Source organism: Procambarus clarkii, chromosome 29 (genome assembly GCF_040958095.1).
Source record: "Procambarus clarkii isolate CNS0578487 chromosome 29, FALCON_Pclarkii_2.0, whole genome shotgun sequence".
NCBI classification, from domain to species: domain Eukaryota; kingdom Metazoa; phylum Arthropoda; class Malacostraca; order Decapoda; family Cambaridae; genus Procambarus; species Procambarus clarkii.
This window is the reverse complement of record NC_091178.1, coordinates 13,386,093-13,407,261: the sequence shown is the minus strand read 5'-3', so window position 1 is coordinate 13,407,261 and position 21,169 is coordinate 13,386,093. Positions and strand designations below refer to the sequence as shown.

Sequence of the window (21,169 nt, the reverse complement as noted above, 5' to 3'; positions counted from 1 at the left end):
AGGAAATAAGGCTGCTTCAGGAGTGTAAATAATGAGCTGAAGAAAGGCAAAGAGAAGCGAACCTTATCACACAGAAGGACACAAGGAGCATGTGATAACGACGGAGACGATTACAACAGGAATCGACATAATAAAGAAGCAATGTTCAGAATAACAACTAGTAAAACGAAGGGACAGAGCAAAATAAAGCAACAGATGAGCTATAGAGAGTGAGTTACTGCCGAAGAACTGTAAGGTACATGGAACAGGTTACAATGAAGTGTTGTTGGAGTAAACTCGGCTTTATGGTACGACGAGAAATGTGAAGAAATTCAGTCGTTATCGTTTTACGACTGATACCTCAAAAGTAGGAGCTTCGGAGCTGAATCTTCACTCTACAATTAAGTACGTAAAGATGAAAGCTGAATAATTGTGGAAAGAGGCAACGAACTACAGGAGTTGATACTAAGGACCATCCTGTTGCTAATATACATCAACAATCTGCCAGAGATAATTGGCTCCTTAACTTTTCTGTATACCTGGAGTGCCTTCTCAAACACCTTCAGTTTCCCATGACACAAGTGATTGATTAATTGATGAAGATTAAGCCACCCAAAAGGTGGCACGGGCATGAATAGCCCGTAAGTGGTGACCCTTTGGAGCCATTACCAGTATCATTAGCTGATACTGGAGATCTGTGGAGGTGCGACTGCACCTTACGGAGAGGTCGTGACCTCTGATGCCACAAGTGGGTGATGTTGTTATAGATTCAGCTACTCGGAACAAATTCCAAGTAGCACGGGTTATGGTGAGCCCGTAACTTACCTGGCACAGGAGCGGGGCAAGAAGCACGGGCTATGGTGAGCCCGTGGTGGATTTACCTGGCACAGGAGCGGTGCTGAATGTGAAGTGGGTGATGGGCAACTAAAACAGTGAATGAAACTAGAGGAGGACCTTGGGATAGACAAAGGCTAGAGATACCTTGGGATAGACAAAGGCTAGAGATACCTTGGGATAGACAAAGGCTAGAGATACCTTGGGATAGACAAAGACTAGGGATACCTTGGGACAGACAAAGGGACCGAGAAACGCTTCACAGATTCTTTGAAGAAGGGCTACAGAGAACAAGTAAAATTATAAAGATATGAAAAGAAGTTTCCAGGAGCTGTAGAGGATAAAGACTTCTTCAACTTCTCGAACCAAAGAAGAAAGTGAACCTGGGCATAGACACCAGAGGGAAAATAATAATATTCACCCCCCGGATGGCCTTCACAACACTGGACAAAGTAGGATCTTCCTGGTCGGTAAAGATAATGTTAGTAAAACCGATCATGCAGCCTCAACCGAATCTAGACAAGATTAAGACACACGGTCATTCCTCAGCTGTCAAGAGTTGTGGGAAGAGACTGAGGTCTGAGATAGACAAAGGCTAGAGATACCTTGGGATCTCTAGCCTTTCAAGTGAAATCTGTTCACTTGAGGCAAAGTGAGCCAACTTCACAGGAGTGAAAAAAGGGGGAAGGGGAACTGAGCGACATTATCTGTTTTAAGATCCTTCGAAGATTCAACAAGGAAGCATAAACAATGGTTGGGAATTAGAGACACAAATGAGCCATAGATGAGCCAAAGAAAACGTATTCAGGGGAAAAAAAGATAAAATAAATTGAACGGGTTACAAGTAGTATTGGAAGCCGGGAGGTATACAGCTATGAATGGAAATATTGCCGGTTTATCTGTTGATTACCTGTTGACAATTTCGAGAGTTCTTCTACTCCCACACACATTGGTGAATATATTACTTACTTATGTAACTAAAACACACACACACACACACTCACACACACACACACACATATATATACACTTACCGGACACATTGCAACAGGCCAGATGTAATTGTCCGGATGCAATTAAACTGTGACCTGAATAAAAAAAATAACAAAAAACATGGCATTCCAATCTGGCACCGCGAACGAGGCCTGTGAAGCACCAGGCGACATAGACATAATAGCCCTCACCAAACACAGAGTTGGTATATAACCCGCTCCCAGCGGCCGGCATCTTCATATAGCCACTGAGATTTAACCAATTTTAAATATACTCTCGTAAAATAGATATATATATATGTTCTTTTTCATTTTGTTTTTTGTGTGAACATATATCCGTTTTTTCCTATTCTACTGTGGATCATTTTCCGTTCTTTTTTGTGTTTAATATCTCCAGGAGGATAGGTGTTCACACCTCGGCACCGTCCCCTCGCTATCCCATAACGCGACGCTTATATCTGGATTTCAATTCAACGTAAGGAGAATTTAATGTCCTTGCAATTATCAAATAAATGTTCGTTTCCGGGCATAAAGAGGGCTTAACAGAGAAAGGTAATTATTTAGCAAGCTGGGATACGCACAATCAGTTAGATTGTCACGGGCCGAGGGTGGCCAGTTCCATAGAGTTTCATAGGTTTCAGTAACACTTCGTGGAATTGGAGGGGGAAACGGACCCAATGGGCGATCGCGTTTTGTTCCGGCCACGTTGTTTACTTCTGCGAGTTTTCAGCGTCTATAGATGAACCCCGTGTTGCGAAAATCCCTGATATCTAAAGCCGATATTTAGCAGATATATACGAATGAAGCTGTAAAATAAAGGTGGATACGGAGGGCGGCAGCTGCACCCGGGCCCCACCAAACTCCCAGGGGGGTCGTTCGCCTGTAAATGCGCAGCAACACATTCTGAAGCAGTGTCGGCCCGCTCCGTCCAATTGGTCTTTATCCTTCCCTGCTCTCTCTCTCTCTCTCTCTCTCTCTCTCTCTCTCTCTCTCTCTCTCTCTCTCTCTCTCTCTCTCTCTCATGCTCCTGTTGTCCCTATTTGACTGCCACGCATCTTGGGTGTCTATTATATTCATTTCTCTTTCTCTTTCCCTGTTTATCTCGATATCTCATATATATATATATATATATATATATATATATATATATATATATATATATATATATATATATATATATTAATGTTTGTATCGATCGTACTACTTGTAGAAAATACAGTTAATAACAGGAGGGCTCAAGACACACACAGAAAAAGATAATAAAAAACATGTAAAAGATATTAATTATTCTGCCCGCGGATAGTGCTATCTCTAAACACTGAAGCTAAGATTATCACCGCAGAGTACTAACACAATTAATAATTTAAGTCCGGAGTGAAAACTGTTAACGATACCCTTATCGCACTTCAGCCATGGAGAAGCAAGTAACGATACCCCCTCATTAGAGGTCATCAACACAGGAAACATTAAATATCAAAATATCCCCCCTAAAATGCTCATTAAAATTTTCCATCAGCAATTTAAACCATAACAGTGACTCGGGAAGTATTAGGAAGAAGAAGATAATAATAATATTAAGAAATATTAGGTAAGAAGCAGATGATAACATTCCAAACTGCAGTATTATCCTGCCTATATTGTCTTAGTACATCAAAGAATGCACTAAAGGGAATACAACTTCAAAACGAAGGCTTATCCATGCTATACAAGAGGAAGCTGGTGCATGAAATTCCTCCCAAAATAAAGCTTGACGCAGTGTTTAAAATGTGGAATAAAAGTTGTAAATACACAACCACGAAATTCTGACAACCACGAAAATTGAATGACCACAAAATTCGGACAACTACGAAATTCGAACGACTGCGACATTTTAACAACTTACAAATTTCGACAATCACGAGTTGGGATAATCCAGAAATTATAATCAAGGGATCATCTGATATAGAATTCAATTAGGTATAAGATTAATTGACTCAAGAGACGATAAATACAAACAGGAAATAGGAACAATTACAATATAGTAAAAATCTGTTCTATTTCAATTGCCCGAATAAGGAGGAAAAGTCTCTTCCTGTATAGGTAAATGAATAACCTAATTATACCTATTTTAATGTTAGAGGTTAGTATTATATATTGCGATTTATTAAGTGAACTTGCGCACCATGAACCAATTGCAGTAATGAACCGTATATTGTCAGCAACTATCCATGCCTACAGATAATGTATTTGTGTATACCGTGTATAAATTGGCTTAGAGGTTCTTGAAGATGCCACTCGACAGATGAGGTTAGAAAACACACTCCCACTTTCTTCGTCAGACAATAGTAAACTTTGAGACATTTAGAAGGTCAGAAATGTTTTCCTTCCCTTGAATTACTGAAGTAAACAATCTCCAGTTTCAGCAAAAATTTCTCATAGTAAGTTATATCTAAAGTTACTTGTTATCACACTTTTATATTTTTGTTTTAAACGAATGTTATATCAACAGGACATAACGTAATTTACAGTGTGATCAGTAGGAGTGATTATGATGGTTGCCCAGGGGCCAGATTCACGAAGCAGTACTTAAGTACAGTACAGTACGCAAGTACTTACGAACGTGTACATCTTCCTCAATCTTTGACGGCTTTGGTTACATTTATTAAACAGTTTGCAAACACGAAAACTTCCCATTCAAGGTTATTATTGTTATAAACAACCTGGAAGTGTTCAGAGCTTATATAATCTCTTTAACACATGTAAACAAAGCCACCATGATTGAGAACAGATGTACAGGTTTCGGAAGGGAACACTGAAATGCTTGATGGATTCTGGCTGTGGTGCCTCCCCCCCCCCCTTCGAAGCGAGGGTGGAGGCTTCGAAATGGCAATGGCATCCTGGACATCAGGAATCCCTTCCCTACCCACACCATCATGGCTTATAAAATACCCTTTTGTGGTGACCAGACTGCGTTTACGGGCTATTCATGCCCGTACCAGACTGGCGACTCACTCCTTTGGGCGAACAACTGCTTTAAACTTCCTTCGGTGAGAAAAAAATTATCAACTGGAGCTCTGAGGTGACTCGAACCTCCGACCGCAAGACCTCCCCCCCCCCAGACTAACTATAAGTCAGGGTGGTTAGTGTCAGTATAGCTGGGCGTCACACTTAGTCGAGGGTTCGAATCTCCTCAAGAGTTCCAGGTGGGGTTTTCTCATTGATATGTGTATCACGTTAGTGTGCTTCAAGTTGCTCGAGGAAAAGGGAAGTGTACATCTCAAGAGCCTAGAGTAACTTAGACTTGTGTGCTTTCTCTGTGGCGCGTCCCTTGTGTGTGTGTGTGTTCCACGGGACTCCTAATGAAGGTGTACACGTGTGTACAAGCCTTTGGAGACGTTGTGTTGCAATATGCTTCCTGTAGAGACAATGTGTACCTCTGATGGCCAACATATTCCACCTTGGAGACTTAGTTTCCTTTCATCAAAGAAAGTTTGGATAAAACACGCGTGTATAGAGGCAAATTTAGGTTCATAACTGAGAAACTACCTCACGACTGAGAAACTACCTCACGACTGAGAAACTACCTCACGACTGAGAAACTACCTCATGACTGAGAAACTACCTCACGACTGAGAAACTACCTCACGACTGAGAAACTACTTCATGAGCACGATACAGCATCGAGCTATTAAACAACAACACGATCAAACAATGACAAACACAGCCCCCCTAAAAAAAATCATTCCAGACCAAAAAAAAAAGACCTCATCACGAAGGAAATGAATATAAATCCCCCTTAGACAAAGGTAAAGAATAATCGTCTCTGAAATATAAATGGGATTAAATCCTATTCTCCACCCCACCCTTCCTACACCCTTTAGGCAGATTTACAAAAATATAAACCTTGCCCCCTGATAGAAGCGAGTTTGGGGGGGGGGGGTTGGGCAGGAGGTGTTTGCCTTAAATCCCCGTAACTCAGGTGAATAAACGGTAATTATTGAGATGTGACACCTGTCACGGAACGTCTTGGTGGCCGTTAGGGTGAGGAGTGTTACCTCTGTCAAGCACGTCTTGCCCCTCTATCGTTTCCCCACCTCCTTAAGGGGCCTCGTTTACCCCTGGTGTCAACAAGCTAATTTGACTAATCGAAAACCATTGATACTATCACTGCCTCTCAACAGCTGCCATTTACAACGGAACCTTTCCTCCTATCCTCTGAGACTCATGCATAAAAAACCCATCTGGCCGCTAAGAGGCTGTGACAGGCCTCTTTTGCCCACCTTTTCCCCCTCTTTTTCTTCATTGTTTTCCCGAGGGGAAAGTGGAAGGGGAGGGGAAAGGTAAGGGGGGGGAGTGAGGGGTAATTAGCGATACTGGTGATTTCCACTTTTTTTTTTTGTAGGGGTGATTCGAGGTAGTTTAGTGTTTCGGGGTGAGGAATACATGTGTGGGTGGGGGGTGGGTTGTTTGCTTGGCAAACTTTAGCTCCTGGGCCCCCGTCTTTACAACTAATGCGGTGGCTCTGGAGCCCTGTGTTACATATCTGTTTTTAATATTATGGAAGGTGGCGAACCCCTATTTAGTATTTTTCCTTCTTGTTCGTATACTCTGAAGTAGTGTTTCCTCAGACACCTGAGTGTTCTCTGTCATCAAGTTTAGTTCCATCAGTTTAACTCTGTAGCTCAGCCCCTTCTTATCTGGGCCCAGTTGTGTTAATCTCTGTTGTCAGTCGCCATTTGGCGTATTTTGAGGTGCGGGGGATTGGGGGGTTTTATGCTGGTACTGCATACTCTAGCACTGGTCTGATGTATGCTGCATACAGCGTTCCACCACCAGTGACCTAACACCCACCACCAGTGACCTAACACCCGTCACCAGTGACCTAACACCCAGCCACCAGTGACCTAACACCCGCCACCAGTGACCTAACACCCGTCACCAGTGACCTAACACCCGTCACCAGTGACCTAACACCCGTCACCAGTGACCTAACACCCGCCACCAGTGACCTAACACCCACCACCAGTGACCTAACACCCGCCACCAGTGACCTAACACCCGCCACCAGTGACCTAACACCCGCCACCAGTGACCTAACACCCACCACCAGTGACCTAACACCCGCCACCAGTGACCTATTACCCGCCACCAGTGACCTAACACCCACCACCAGTGACCTAACACCCGCCACCAGTGACCTAACACCCGCCACCAGTGACCTAACACCCGCCACCAGTGACCTAACACCCGCCACCAGTGACCTAAAGTCTGGTCCTCCATTGACCCGAACAAGTTTAGAAGCTGAATTAGAATCAGGGAAAAATAAGAGAGAGACGAAGTATGTTTTGTCTTTTTCATACATTTTAAAAATCCTGTCTTGCTTCATTTGCATACTCCAGACCTGGACGGTCTGACTCTGACTCTGACCACTGACCTGACTCTGGACTCTGACATCCACTGACTTTGACTTTGACTTTGACTGACAAACCACTGACTCCTGGACGGACATCGAGAATGATTCACGACGCAGTAACATAAGAATGATACACATAAAGAATAATAGGTTCGAACCCTCAGGTGTTCACAGCCCTTGTGGATTTGTTCATTTGTTCATAAGAATGATACACAGAGCTATCATCATCGTCAATTTCTTATTGTTTTTTTCTGCTAATCAAAAACTGACTTTTGAGTTTGACAGTTAGAAATATACTTTTTTCCAAACAGCTGTTTGTAGCAATATGGGAGAACTGTTTTCTTCTATAAAACACTATTGTGGATTGTTATCCATCAATGACGAGCAAGGTTTAAGCGGATATATAACTATTAATTAAACAAAGGAACATTTTTTTGGAAAAAAGGAGCCTTATGAGAGCTCTATACACCTACATCAGACCCACTCTTGATTATGCAGCCCCGGAATAGATTCCCTCACATGACAAAAAGAAGAATTAGATATATGCAACAAGGTACGTTCTTTGACTGAGGGGAGGATATCTTGAGGTTATCTTGAGATAATTTCGGGGCTTTTAGTGTCCCCGCGGCCCGGTCCTCGACCAGGCCTCCACCTCAAGGAAGCAGCCCGTGACAGTTGACTAACACCCAGGTACCTAATTTACTGCTAGGTAACAGGGGCATAGGGTGAAAGAAACTCTGCCCATAGTTTCTCGCCGGCGCCTGGGATCGAACCAAGGACCACAGGATCACAAGTCCAGCGTGCTGTCCGCTCGGCCGACCTGGGGAACACAGCAACGAGGAAGGACTGATGGCTATATACCTCATTACAGTTGAGGCGAGAACAAGGAGCAAATGAGTCACAGAGATCACACTAACGTGATGTATCAAATGAACAAAAATCCACAATTAAGTCGATTAAGGCAGTGTCTGGGATGCTACCGGACGCAGGTTCGAATCCTCGTCACGGCCCTTGTGGATTTGTTCGAATCACAGAGATGTTTAAAAGTTTGCACAAAGAATTTACTTCTGTGTAAGAGTTGTAAATCAGTGGACAGGTTTGTGACAAAGAATTAGTTGAAACTAACTCCTGATAATTATATAAATCAAGCACAGAGTCCTTGATTTCAGTTAGTAATGAGTCCAAGAGCTGACGCTCGACCCCAAATGCACATCTTAGTACGCTACGCACGCACACATACACACCTGGAGGCCTCGCGTGGCTGAGTAGACAGCGCTCTGGAGTCGTAGTCCTAAGGGCCCGGGTTCGATCCCCCAGCAGAGGCGGAAACAAGTAAGCAGAGTTTCTTTCACTCTGGTACCCCTGTTCACCTAGCAGTAAATGGGTACCTTGGAGTTAGACAGCTGTTACGGGCTGTTTCCTGGGGATGTGTACGGGTGCAAGAGAGAAAAATATATGTAGTAGATAAAATAAGATGTAAAATAGATTGGTTAGAAAGGCAGGGTCCAAGAGCTAATAGCTCGATCCTGCAGGCACAATACAAACTAATACACACACTAGTAAATACACACACACACACACATACACACACACACACACACACACACACACACACACACACACACACACACACAGAACCTGTTCATCACAGGAAGTGATGTGGTGGAGGCTGACTCCATACACAGTTTCAAGTGTAGATATGATAGAGCCCAATAGGCTCAGGAATCTGTACACCTGTTGATTGACGGTTGAGAGGCGGGACCAAAGAGCCAGAGCTCAACCCCCACAAACACAACTAGGTGAGTACACACATACACAGGGGGAAGAAAGGCAGGAATTCAAGTCAACATCAGACGCTCTTTACATAAACATAACCCTCCTTTTCCACGAGAAATTTATCGCCCCTCTCAACCCTGGACAACCCCCCCCCCACCCCTTACTCCCTGACGACCCCCTTCCCCCCCTCAGGACGACCTTCCCACATCTCCCTCCCACCCCACACCCCCTCAACCCCCTTACCCACCCCACCAGAACACCAGCCGCCTAAACAACTCCAGAACTTCGTATAAACCCCCGAAGGTGAAAGAAAAAAAACGAAAGTTAGAATAACAGTAGTGGAGTAAGCTGGGCGGATACGGCCACAATGCTTCTTTAACAAGGTTCTTCTTGAGAAACGAGAAGAATGAACCCGGGACACACACACACACACACACACACACACACACACACACACACACACACACACACACACACACACACACACACACACACACACACACACTTTTTAAAGTTCAGAGGTATGCCACTAGGCTAGTCCCAGAACTAAGAGGCATGAGTTACAAGAAAAGGCTGCGAGAAATGCACCTCACGACTCTGGAAGACAGAAGAGTAAGGGGAAACATGATCACTACCTACAAAATTCTCAAGAGATATTGATAAGGTAGATAAGGACAAACTGTTTTGCTGGGGCTGGGGAGGGGTTAGAAGAGATAATCTCTCTCTCTCTCTCTCTCTCTCTCTCTCTCTCTCTCTCTCTCTCTCTCTCTCTCTCTCTCTCTCTCTCTCTCTCTCTTGCTATCTATTTCGCCCTTTTTCGTAAATATGATACATCACATGAGGTGTTTTTCCTGCAGTTTTTTTCAGTACTAACAAATTGCCTTTAAAACGGGTTTGTTAATAATTCTTACTTACCATTAATAAACATTCCAACTTGTCCCCATACTTAATGAGCTGCAATCTGGACGCCATCGACCGCTACGTTAAAATTCCTGTGGTTTAATGGCATTTATTGCAACGCAATATTGACGCTTTATCCCATCGGCCTTGGCCCTGATAGGCTAGCTGGGAATTTGCCTATTAACGAGAGAGAGAGAGAGAGAGAGAGAGAGAGAGAGAGAGAGAGAGAGAGAGAGAGAGAGAGATGGGGAGGGGGGGGGGACTAGAGCAGGGGAGAGCGTCTGGTGTCCGACCAGTCATATTCACTCGACCAGGAATACCAATTGTCGAATTGGCGACAAGGTGAGTGACTGTTGTCGACCACCCGTCACCCATACTCAGACTATACCCATACCCCTTTCCAACCCATCCCCCCACACTAACCCTATACACACACACACACGCACACACACACACACACACACACACACACACACACACACACACACACACATACACACACACACACACGCACACACACACACACACACACACACACACACACACACACACACACGTATCTCTCGTCGTCGCACACGACACACACACACACATCTACCTCAAACAATAGGTTCACATGCCCATCATACGCCCTGGCCAATTGTACTTGTACTTGTACTTGTACAATTGGCCTTTTACGTCTATACACTTTCTCAGATTGCTGAATAACGTTCCTGTTGATTGTGAAACAGAAGTTGGCAAACCATCTTTTCCAAATAATTTGGGTATGGTGTGTTCAATTATATTATTCACCAAGTTCTATTTCAATGCTTTTTTAGATTCAAATATAAAATAAAGCTGACATAATAATGTTTCAAGTTTTGTATAAATATGTGAACGAGAGAGTTAAAGTCGTGATCTTTGGCATCATATGTTCTGATTATTACACGTATGAACACAATGAACACCTCAGAACACAATGAACACCTCAGGACACAATGAACACCTCAGGACACAATGAACACCTCAGGACACAATGAACACCTCAGGACACAATGAACACCTCAGAAGACAATTATCACCTCAAAACACAATGAACACCTCAGAACTTAATGATCACCTCCGGGGATTAGCGTCCCCGCGGCCCGGTCGTCAACCAGGCCTCCTGGTCGACGTTGTATCAACTACGATACAACCTACCTAGTTGTATCAACTAGGATACAATAACAAATTATCAAGAGGGGCCTGTCCTCCCACACTTACGACAAAGGAACAAGTAACAGCCTCTTTCTAGTGGCGAGAATAAGTATACATTTCAACGTCTCAGAAAACCTTTAACATTCAGGAACAGTAGTTTGCCAACTTTGCTTGAAAAACACGCTTTAACATGTGCATTTTCTGACAATAATGGATGTCAAGAGACAGGTGCGTGTCTCATAATTATAGTCAACTGACAGATGTCCCCCACAAATGTGTCCAAGTCGAGTAACAGATGTGTTATATAAACCTTTCCATGACACGTGTGTGTGTGTATATATATATATATAATATATATATATATATATATATATATATATATATATATATATATATATATATATATATATATATATGTATATGTAATATATACAAGCTTAACAGTAAATGAGTTGTGCACTCCTCATATTTGTTTGCCTCATATTTCTTCATGTATATGTTATACCTTTGAATTGTGTAAATAAAAATCTTGAACACGCTCTATGACAGACTCGGTAGCAGATATGATAAGGAAAATTCAAAAACTGTCTGCATATTGGGAGAAATTGACATGGTAGAATGGCAGATAATTCTTCTCTCCGTTTCGCTCTATTTCCAATCAATTACGGCACGATAAGAGTCCTGACTGAATCAGAACTTTTCATCGCTTAAAAAGACAGTCCATTTGTTGATTTTTCTTTGCGCCATTTCCATCTGTGTCAAGACTCTTGTCTCATTTATCGGCCAGCATCTTTTTCTCCCTTTCATCCATCCCTCCTTATTGGTGCATACTTCACTCTGCATACTTCCGGCAGGGCCCAGCACATGAGGGACTACCCTGATTACAAGTACCGCCCCCGCAGGAAGCCCAAGACCCTGAAAAAGGACGGCTACCCCTACAGCTTCCCGTACCTGCCGACGGCCCTCGATCCTCTCAGGTGAGTGGCGGCGTTTATAAGGCGTTTACCTGCGTGAGTACCGGAGGTTTGTGTGTGTTGGTGTTTGGCGTCAGGGGCCATCAACCTCTCGGGGGGGGATATTATAAGGTCACCACAGTTTAGTTGCTTCAGCAAGAATATTTTAGTCTTGTATATGGGTTAGAGGTAATGTTCTCAGTGTATATTCAGTGAGAAGCTGTCTACACCTCTCTGTGTATGGGGACTGAGAAGCTGTCTACACCTCTCTGTGTATGGGGACTGAGAAGCTGTCTACACCTCTCTGTGTATGTACACTGAGAAGCTGTGTACACCTCTCTGTGTATGTACACTGAGAAGCTGTCTACACCTCTCTGTGTATGTACACTGAGAAGCTGTCTACACCTCTCTGTGTATGTACACTGAGAAGCTGTCTACACCTCTCTGTGTATGTACACTGAGAAGCTGTCTACACCTCTCTGTATATTCACTGAGAAGCTGTCTACACCTCTCTGTGTATATTCACTGAGAAGCTGTCTACACCTCTCTGTGTATATTCACTGAGAAGCTGTCTACACCTCTCAGTGTGTATATATATTGCGCGCCTTTGTGCATGACCCCATGATCTTATTTCACACTCACAATCCACCTTGCTTGTCTCAGCTCGTCCTCAAACAATACCATAAGGCTCAGCTGTGCTCAAACAATACCACAAGGCTCAGCTGTGCTCAAACAATACCATAAGGCTCAGCTGTGCTCAAACAATACCATAAGGCTCAGCTGTGCTCAAACAATACCATAAGGCTCAGCTGTGCTCAAGGTTTGTAAATTAAATATATTTCCCCCCTAACAGAAGATTATTTTCGAAGCTTCTATCGAAAACTGACTTTTATTATGCCTCACAAACGTAGTGTAAAAAACAAAACAAAAATCTGGATAAAGTAATAAAAAGTTCCTAACAGGATTTAACTTAGGTCTATGTGAAAATGATAATCTATTCAAATAATAATATGTATTTGAGAATGCATAGTTTTGTATGACACCGTATGAGAAATATTAGTGAGAACACCCTTGGGGAGGTCAGTTATATAGGGACCAACTACTCCCCCACGCCAACATAGAAGTCAAATTCTTAAATAGATTTTAATAAGTAAGCGACTTATTAAATCAAGACAATCACTTAAATCACCAGACAATCAACACAAGGAGATGAATCTTTCACATGAAATAATAATAATAAATATAGAGCAATTTTCCAAATATAAATTAGTATTGTTATAAATTGTGGGTTTTTGCATAGCTATGCCTAGGTAAGGTTAGGTAAGGTGCCCGCGTTCCGGCAGTATTTACTACTACAGGGTAAAAGTGAACGAGAAACTTGACCAGGCCACACACTAGAAGGTGAAGGGACGACGATGTTTCGGTCCGTCCTGGACCATTCTCAAGTGTATCGACTTGAGAATGGTCCAGGACGGACCGAAACGTCGTCGTCCCTTCACCTTCTAGTGTGTGGTCTGGTCAACTTACTTTAGCCACGCTATTGTGACTCATCGCCTGAACGAGAAACGTTTCGATTCATAGCTTCGAAAATAGTCAAGTGCGCCACAAGCCAAATACGCACTTATTTAGATTTTAATTAAAAGGGTATTTGACTTATTTGACGGACCTTTGTTTTGATAATGGGTTGAAGAAGCATTTCCTCCCAGTAGCCGTCCCCCTAAGGCTAATAAATCAAATTTGTAATAGCTAATTACATACAAAAAAAATTATTCTTGAAAAGTGCTCAAATCTTTCCCTGTTCGAAGCTAAGTGTCGAAACGACGAAAAAATTGCTTCACCCACGGACTAGTAAACACATATAAACAGCCTAAACAAAACACCTAAACTAACCTAGACCTAGACCTAGCTGTACAAAACCATAATATATATAATAATCATAACTTGTATTGGAGATAATGCCGTTTTTTATTACACCGTTTGAGAAATATTAACGCATACGCCCTTGGGGACGACTACTGGATTGACGCCCCCGCCATGAGGACGGGTTGTCCGCTCATGACTGCCTTGAGCGAGCGTTGGGGCTCAGCCACACCCAGCCCTTACTTCCCTACGTCGTACCAGCAGTCCCTGACTCTAGGGTGAGTGTCGAGGCTCCCTGTTCCATGAACTACCCTCCGAGAGGGTAGGATAGACTCTATCCTACCCTAACTCTAAACTCTATACTGTTTAGGATAGAGTTCGGTTCCGTACAGGTGGGGTCGGGGCTCCCAGGAAGGTCGTGAAATGTTTGCCGGAGGGTCAGAGGGGACCTAAATTCTGAATCATATCTGAATCATCGGGAGTTTGCAATTGGTGAGTAAAGTGAGCAGGTAGGGCCGGATTCCCCAATAGGTCAGTTAGGCCACGAGCATTTTGTTTTTGTGTCATAAAAATGGACAAATACAATATAATACTTGGAGTGTTCAGTTACTTGATAACACTGATTATTTTTTGTTCGTGTAATCCCTCAACTGTTCACATTGTCGTGTATAGTACAGCTAAATGAGCCCATTCAGCTGTTTTGGCCGAGGGCCTAAAGACAGTTAGATCCGGTACCTGTCAAATCAGGCACTGTTTTAAAATGTGATTATTTCTAAATTCATTCTTTGAAATTGTTTCAATTGTGTGTGTGGCAGGGGATCACAGGCCTATTGAGTATTAGAAAATAGGGCCGTGGGTTCATACAGGTTGGGAACCTCCTCTTCTCTCACGAGTGAATCAACGGTTAAATCTTTTTCTTCAAATATCTCACTATTAGGCTGGTATCACAGTCTCTTCGTCTCACGAGGTGCCGCCAAGTGCGTTCCTCTCTCCCTTCTCTGACGAGTCCCTCCACTGTTACAACTCTTCTCCCAGTGCGCCTACTACCCCTCCACCACTATCACAACCACCATCCACCACCACCACCACCAGTCCTTCCACCTTCCTTCCACAACCGCCAGCACCACCACCACAACCATTTCCTCCACCAACACCACCATTAACACCACCTATCAATAAAACTACCAGAAACACACTACTACCAATACCACCACCGCCACCACCACTACCATCACTACCAGCCCCTTCACCAAAGCCCCATCACCACCATCACGAGCACCAACACCACCACTTGAATTTCAGATTATTCGTCAAAAGCCAAAAAAATAGTCATCTAGTGCATATGGTGTTTCAAGCTTGGTGAATGTTTATAACGACTTTCCTCAACTACTGAACGACCTATAAACTCCTCACGTGAAATCGAACTACAAAAATAAAATATCTCCGAAGCCACCAGCAGGACGCGGACACAAATAATGGAGTTTGGATGTTGAAAAAAAAATCCTGTAGAGGCTGACAGCTGATATCTAGGATCTGACATTCTGCATTTAACGTCACCCAACTGACATATAGCTGACGGAACACGGAGCATAGATGTCCATGGGCCGTCGCTACTTGCTGGCCCACCGCTATACTAACCGCGTGACTATCCCCCGCCCCTCTCTCTCTCGGGTGTTGGACGTCGGACACTGATGGATAGGGCGCTTGACGCCTGGATGTGCAGATAGCAGAGCTGGCTGGCCCACTGACTGACTGACTAATTAAAATCAGACTGGTGATAACATTGTGGAAGAGGTGCTCCAGCAGCCTTCCGATATTGACCACGATGCGGTGGTGGACAGACGGCTCCAGTGTCGCTCTCGGCTCTATGGCTGTCACTTGGCGAACGCTTTGTCTCTCTCTCTGTCTCTCTCTCTCTCTCTCTCTGTCTCTCTCTCTCTCTCTCTCTGTCTCTCTCTCTCTGTCTCTCTCTGTCTCTCTCTGTCTCTCTCTGTCTCTCTCTCTCTCTCTCTCTCTCTCTCTCTCTCTCTCTCTCTCTCTCTCTCTCTCTCTCTCTCTCTCTCAAACACACATAAAGTCACGCGCGTGTCCGCTGCCCCTCAACCACCATCTCCAGTGTCTAGGTATGACCAACTGCACGAATTCCTCACCCCAGACCTTATTTCCTCTTGCAGGGTCGGCGTTCGATCCCCCGATGATTCAAGTGATCATCGGCGGGATAATATCCGTTTTCAAAGCTCAGCTCTGTTGACCTGTGTTAGCTAGTAGGTCGTACTCGTGCCCCAGCTCCTAGTTTGTTCTCACACTGGTTTGTGACTGTGTCCTGGGGACTGGGAGGAGGCGATAGAGTCCAAGTTTCGTTTGATGGCAATGTCCGGGATGAGAATATGTAGAGAACACCGGAGGTGTTAGTTTAATCACACACACACTCTCTCAGTACTTTCACACTCTCTCAGTACTTTCACACTCTCTCAGTACTCTCACACTCTCTCAGTACTCTCACACTCTCTCCTCAATACTCTCACTCTCTCAGTGTGCTCATAAGGTATGCTGTTATTTTTTTAGATTTAGCTACTCGGAACGAAATGTTCCAAGTAGCACGGGCTATGGTGAGCCCGTGAGTCGTTTATAAGGACTCTCCCATGCTTTTGTAGAGTGGTGGTACAGTGGTACAGCTCTCGGCTTTGCATCGATTGACTGATTGATGAAGATTAAGCCACCCAAAAGGTGGCACGGACATGAATAGCCCGTAAGTGGTAGCCCTTTTGAGCCATTACCAGTATCATTAGCTGATACTGGAGATCTGTGGAGGTGCGACTGCACCCTGCGTGACGGGAGATGTCTTCCCCCTTGGCTTTGCATCACGCGAGCGGAGGTTATATAGTCCTAGCAAGGGTATTTGGGATTTACGTGTATATAGTATATATATATATATATATATATATATATATATATATATATATATATATATAATATATATAATATATATATATATATATATATATATATACACAAAAAACAAAAACACAGATATACAACATATAAACTACAGATAAACAAAGTATGAGATTTCTACAGATGATGCATGACATCTGACCTAACAGGGTTTACGTTCTTGTAAACAAAAAATTACTCTCTTTTCGTGTTTGCAAAAAAATGAGGCAGAGCGTTAGGATAAATGAGTGAGTGTGCTCGGGCTGCAAAGCACAGAAGTATGAGAACTATGTCACACTTCCCCCCCAGCACGTCAGCTCCGGGCACAAACGAGAGAGAATTGCCATGAGATTCCTGGCTGAACACCTGATGGAGACACCGGCATGCCTCCTCCTCCTCCTCTTGTTTCAACAACTCTCCAAAATCACCTCGCATCACGCACACTCACACACGCACGTGACTCCATCGATATTTCTTTTATCAAAATTCACTTTCTGAGCCCGCCACGCCAATCCCAACACGGGAGATCTGTACCCAAGGTTAGCATCCTCTAGCACCTCGCCCTGTCTTGAGGTTATCTTGAGATGATTTCGGGGCTTTAGTGTCCCCGCGGCCCGGTCCTCGACCAGGTCTCCACCCCCAGGAAGCAGCCCGTGACAACTGTCTAACACCCAGGTACCTATTTTACTGCTTAGGTAACAGGGGCATAGGGTGAAAGAAACTCTGCCCCATTGTTTCTCGCCGGCGCCCAGGATCGACCCCGGGACCACAGGATAACAAGTCCAGCGTGCTGTCCGCTCGACCGACCGACCGCCTCCCTCCATATTGCCCTAGCTGGTAATATGATATCATCGAGGGCCGCCATGAGAAATCAATACCTAAGAGACCTAGAGACGTCAGCGAGGACGGCGTGACATCACTTGTGTGTATTGAGCTGAGCAACAAGTGAGAGAGAGAGAGAGAGGCCTTTTCACAGCGGGCTTTATTTACTAACATGAGTTGCGGTGACAAACGCACTCGGGGGGGCTGTCATTTCCGGCTGTCTATTCATGTCAGGGATGCCGCGGCCCGTCGCCTGTCCACTGGAGTTTTGTGGCCGCTATTCATGGGCTTTGTTTGCTGACTGCTGCTGTCGTTCTTGTTTCCTAATGGTTTGCTGACAGCATGTTGGCTCTGCCTGGCCCGTTCCGCCCCGCGCCACGTGTGATCAGCACTCGATGTGACTTCAGGTGTACTGGTACACTACTCCTCTTGGTGTACCGGTACACTAATATACTCTGGTGCACCGGTACACTAATATAGTCTGGTGTACCGGTACAATAATATATTACTTTGGGGCTGATGTGATGTTAGGCTTATCAAGATTTCCTTAACATAAAACAAGGGCTTAACTAGAAGTATTCCCTCTCTGGATCGCCACACTGAGGTGCTAAAAAAGAAAACTTGCTGCTCTAGGGTCTCTTGTAGTGTCAATGAGCCTGGAACCAAGATCCTTAAGAAACCTTCTTGCGCTTTCTCCCCATGAACCTAGGGGTCTCAGATCCTATTGGGACGAAATTGTCCCGGTGATCTGTTTCCCTGTACTTGGCTGACTTGTGTCTTTCTGTGTGTGTGTCGCCGCGGCTCCTGCTTGGCCGACAGAGAGGTTGATGTATGTGGTTGCCAGGGTGGATACACAAGTGTAGTCCCACGCCAAGTATCAGCCACCCTTCCAAGGGCGCAGTGTGATTCCATCTGGTCGGTCGGCAAAGCTAACAGAGTTACGGTTCAGTAGATTGCAGGACTCTCTCTCTGCTGGACACTGGGCAGAGGCAAAGGCTTGCCTCTGATGATGTCATTGACTTCATCAGAGTCGAGAGTGCCAACCGCCTGATTTTCCACAGTGCAGTCTGCCGCTGCCTAACAGCGCAGACTGCATACACCTATGAACAGTGTGGATAGGGGCAGCAAGGTGGAGAGAGATTGCAATACGGAGCTCCTGCGGATCAAGACGTGTGCCTGTCGCAGACATAGGGGACTGCCAAAAGGAAGTCCCCTGCATGGGGAGCATATATATATATATATATATATATATATATATATATATATATATATATATATATATATATATATATATATATATAATATAAATTTCAATACAAAAAGTGTGGGCTTTGTCCGATTAGAATAATTTTTTTGTATACTGTAAAGTGTGTTGTATTAAAAGGCGCACAGCAAATAATTTAAATGCCTATAATACAAACAGCATTTTTCCATTATGCCCGGCCAAACAGAATTAACGCTGGACCCGTATACCAGTTTGGGTAAAAATTATGCAAGTACACGTTCGAATACTTTTTTAATGAGCTTTTATATGTTGATTGGGAAATAAACGAATGGCCCTCGCGACAATGAGACTTTTTTTTTGTATATTCCATATAGTAAATTGAAGCTCTTTTGAAATTCAATTCGGCCGGTGAGTTATATATAAAAGAATTAGCTGTGTTTAGTCGGATATTAATACGATTTTGGATATTTCTTTTTTTTATTTAGCTTTGAGGTAAAGCTAAATATTTTTTTCTTTTGCTGCTGCTATGTCAGAAGCTATATTTGTAGGGGTCTATGCTTATTCACTTTCATTCATCACACAAGGCTTCATTCACCACACAGGGTTTCATTCACCGTACCGGGTTTCATTCACTACATATAATGCCATTCATCACAGAGTGCTTCATTCACCACACATGGCTTCATTCAGTCATCACACAGACCTTCATTCACCACTCAGCGTTCCTTCGCCCCACGGAGGGGAGGGGGAGGCTCCATTCACCACTCACTGGCATTCTCATTGATAATACATCACTAATCTTTAACTAATAAAAAAGGAGCGTGATTCGCCACAAACCTAGCAATATGGGTCAGCCCTATTACCACCAGGCAGTACTTACTACAGGCATTTGGGTCATTTCCACACAAGCAGGAATATAATATGGGGCAAAGCATACATTGTGGGAAGCATATAGTGAAGGTCAAAGAATTCAGTACAAACCCCGAGGTAATATCAAATGATTTATGAAGGAGGAAATGTATATGTTTACCTCTCAGAATGTTTGGTAATATGTTTATTTGTGATGTGTGTCTATGTATATATTAACACGTTGTACTGAACGGGGTGAGAATAGCTTGAGCTACCTCATCCCTTTGTGTGTATTTTACCTCAATAAACTTATTTCAATTTCAATTTCAAAACCCCGAGGTAATATCAAATGATTTAAGCCAAAACAAACCGACAACTTGACTGATTTCTGAACTAAGGGAGTTGGAATTTGTGAAAAAGGTTGTTAGAGCCTAATATCACAACTCTAATAAAAAAATATAAAAACTAGAATTTAGAGGAGTCTTGATCTCGACATACAAGAGGCTTAAGAGTCATATGGTGGATAGGAATAGATTATTTAGAATAGGTGGATATTAAACCTTAGATTACTGGTGGAAACTGAAAGTTCGGATTAGTCACATGGGATAATTTGTTTAAGGTAATTAATATGACTCGGCATAAAGGCAGAATGAATATACTGCACTTGACAGGTATATGAGGACAGACAATGATAGTTTGCTTTATTAAGCCAAACTAAGAGATAGAAAACGAGGACTGAATGAAGGAATGAGGCCAGATTGCTTAGGCCATCACGGATCGAACGCCGACCCTGCTAGAAGCGAGGCCGTTGTTGTACCAGTCTCTCTAAGAGGCTGGGCAGAGCACCTGCTTAGTATGCAGACACAATGAACTGACGTCCGACAGCTGTAAGGGGGAACTCAGCAGCTGGAGCTCATTAGCCATAAGCACATATAGATAAGAGTATATCATAAGCACATATAGATAAGGGTACATACGTAAATTCACCCCATGATCTATCAGATGATCTGATAGGTGGGAGTGATCTTATCCCCCTCCCCTTCCCCCCCACCTATCAGATCAACGGGGGTAATAAGATCACCCCAGCTATCAGATGACCAGCTAAAGTTTCAATCCACCAGCTTATCCACCCATCTAATAACCCAAACGTCACTCTGTCTTCCCCCCCCCCATCCACCCATCTATTCAAACCCACCAACCTTCCCGTTCATCCAGTCAATCCATGCATCCACCCACTCACCCATCCCTCACTCCCCCCCCCCCACCCCCCACAACAGAAACATCGATGTATATCAGATTTCGACACGATTTTCCCCACTCCACAAACATAACAACACAATCGCGGCCACAAGGACAAGCCAGCGCCGATACTCCCACCAGCGGGTAAACAAAGCCAGTTTTAAGGGTAACCCAGTCACCAGTAATGCTGGGCAGGGTTCGCTTGCTTTCCCATAATTATCGTTCAATGCTACATTGA

General features: G+C 43.8%; 1 protein-coding gene across 1 annotated transcript in view; it reads left to right on the top strand.

Annotated features, from left to right (window-relative positions):
- LOC123765191 (transcription factor Sox-14) overlaps window positions 1–21,169 on the top strand; it is an 83,627-nt gene that overhangs the window by 37,922 nt on the left and 24,536 nt on the right. Inside the window, exon 2 of the mRNA XM_069333515.1 lies at window positions 11,904–12,026. Coding sequence (XP_069189616.1) covers window positions 11,904–12,026 — 123 coding nt within the window. The remainder of the gene's footprint in view (window positions 1–11,903; window positions 12,027–21,169) is intronic.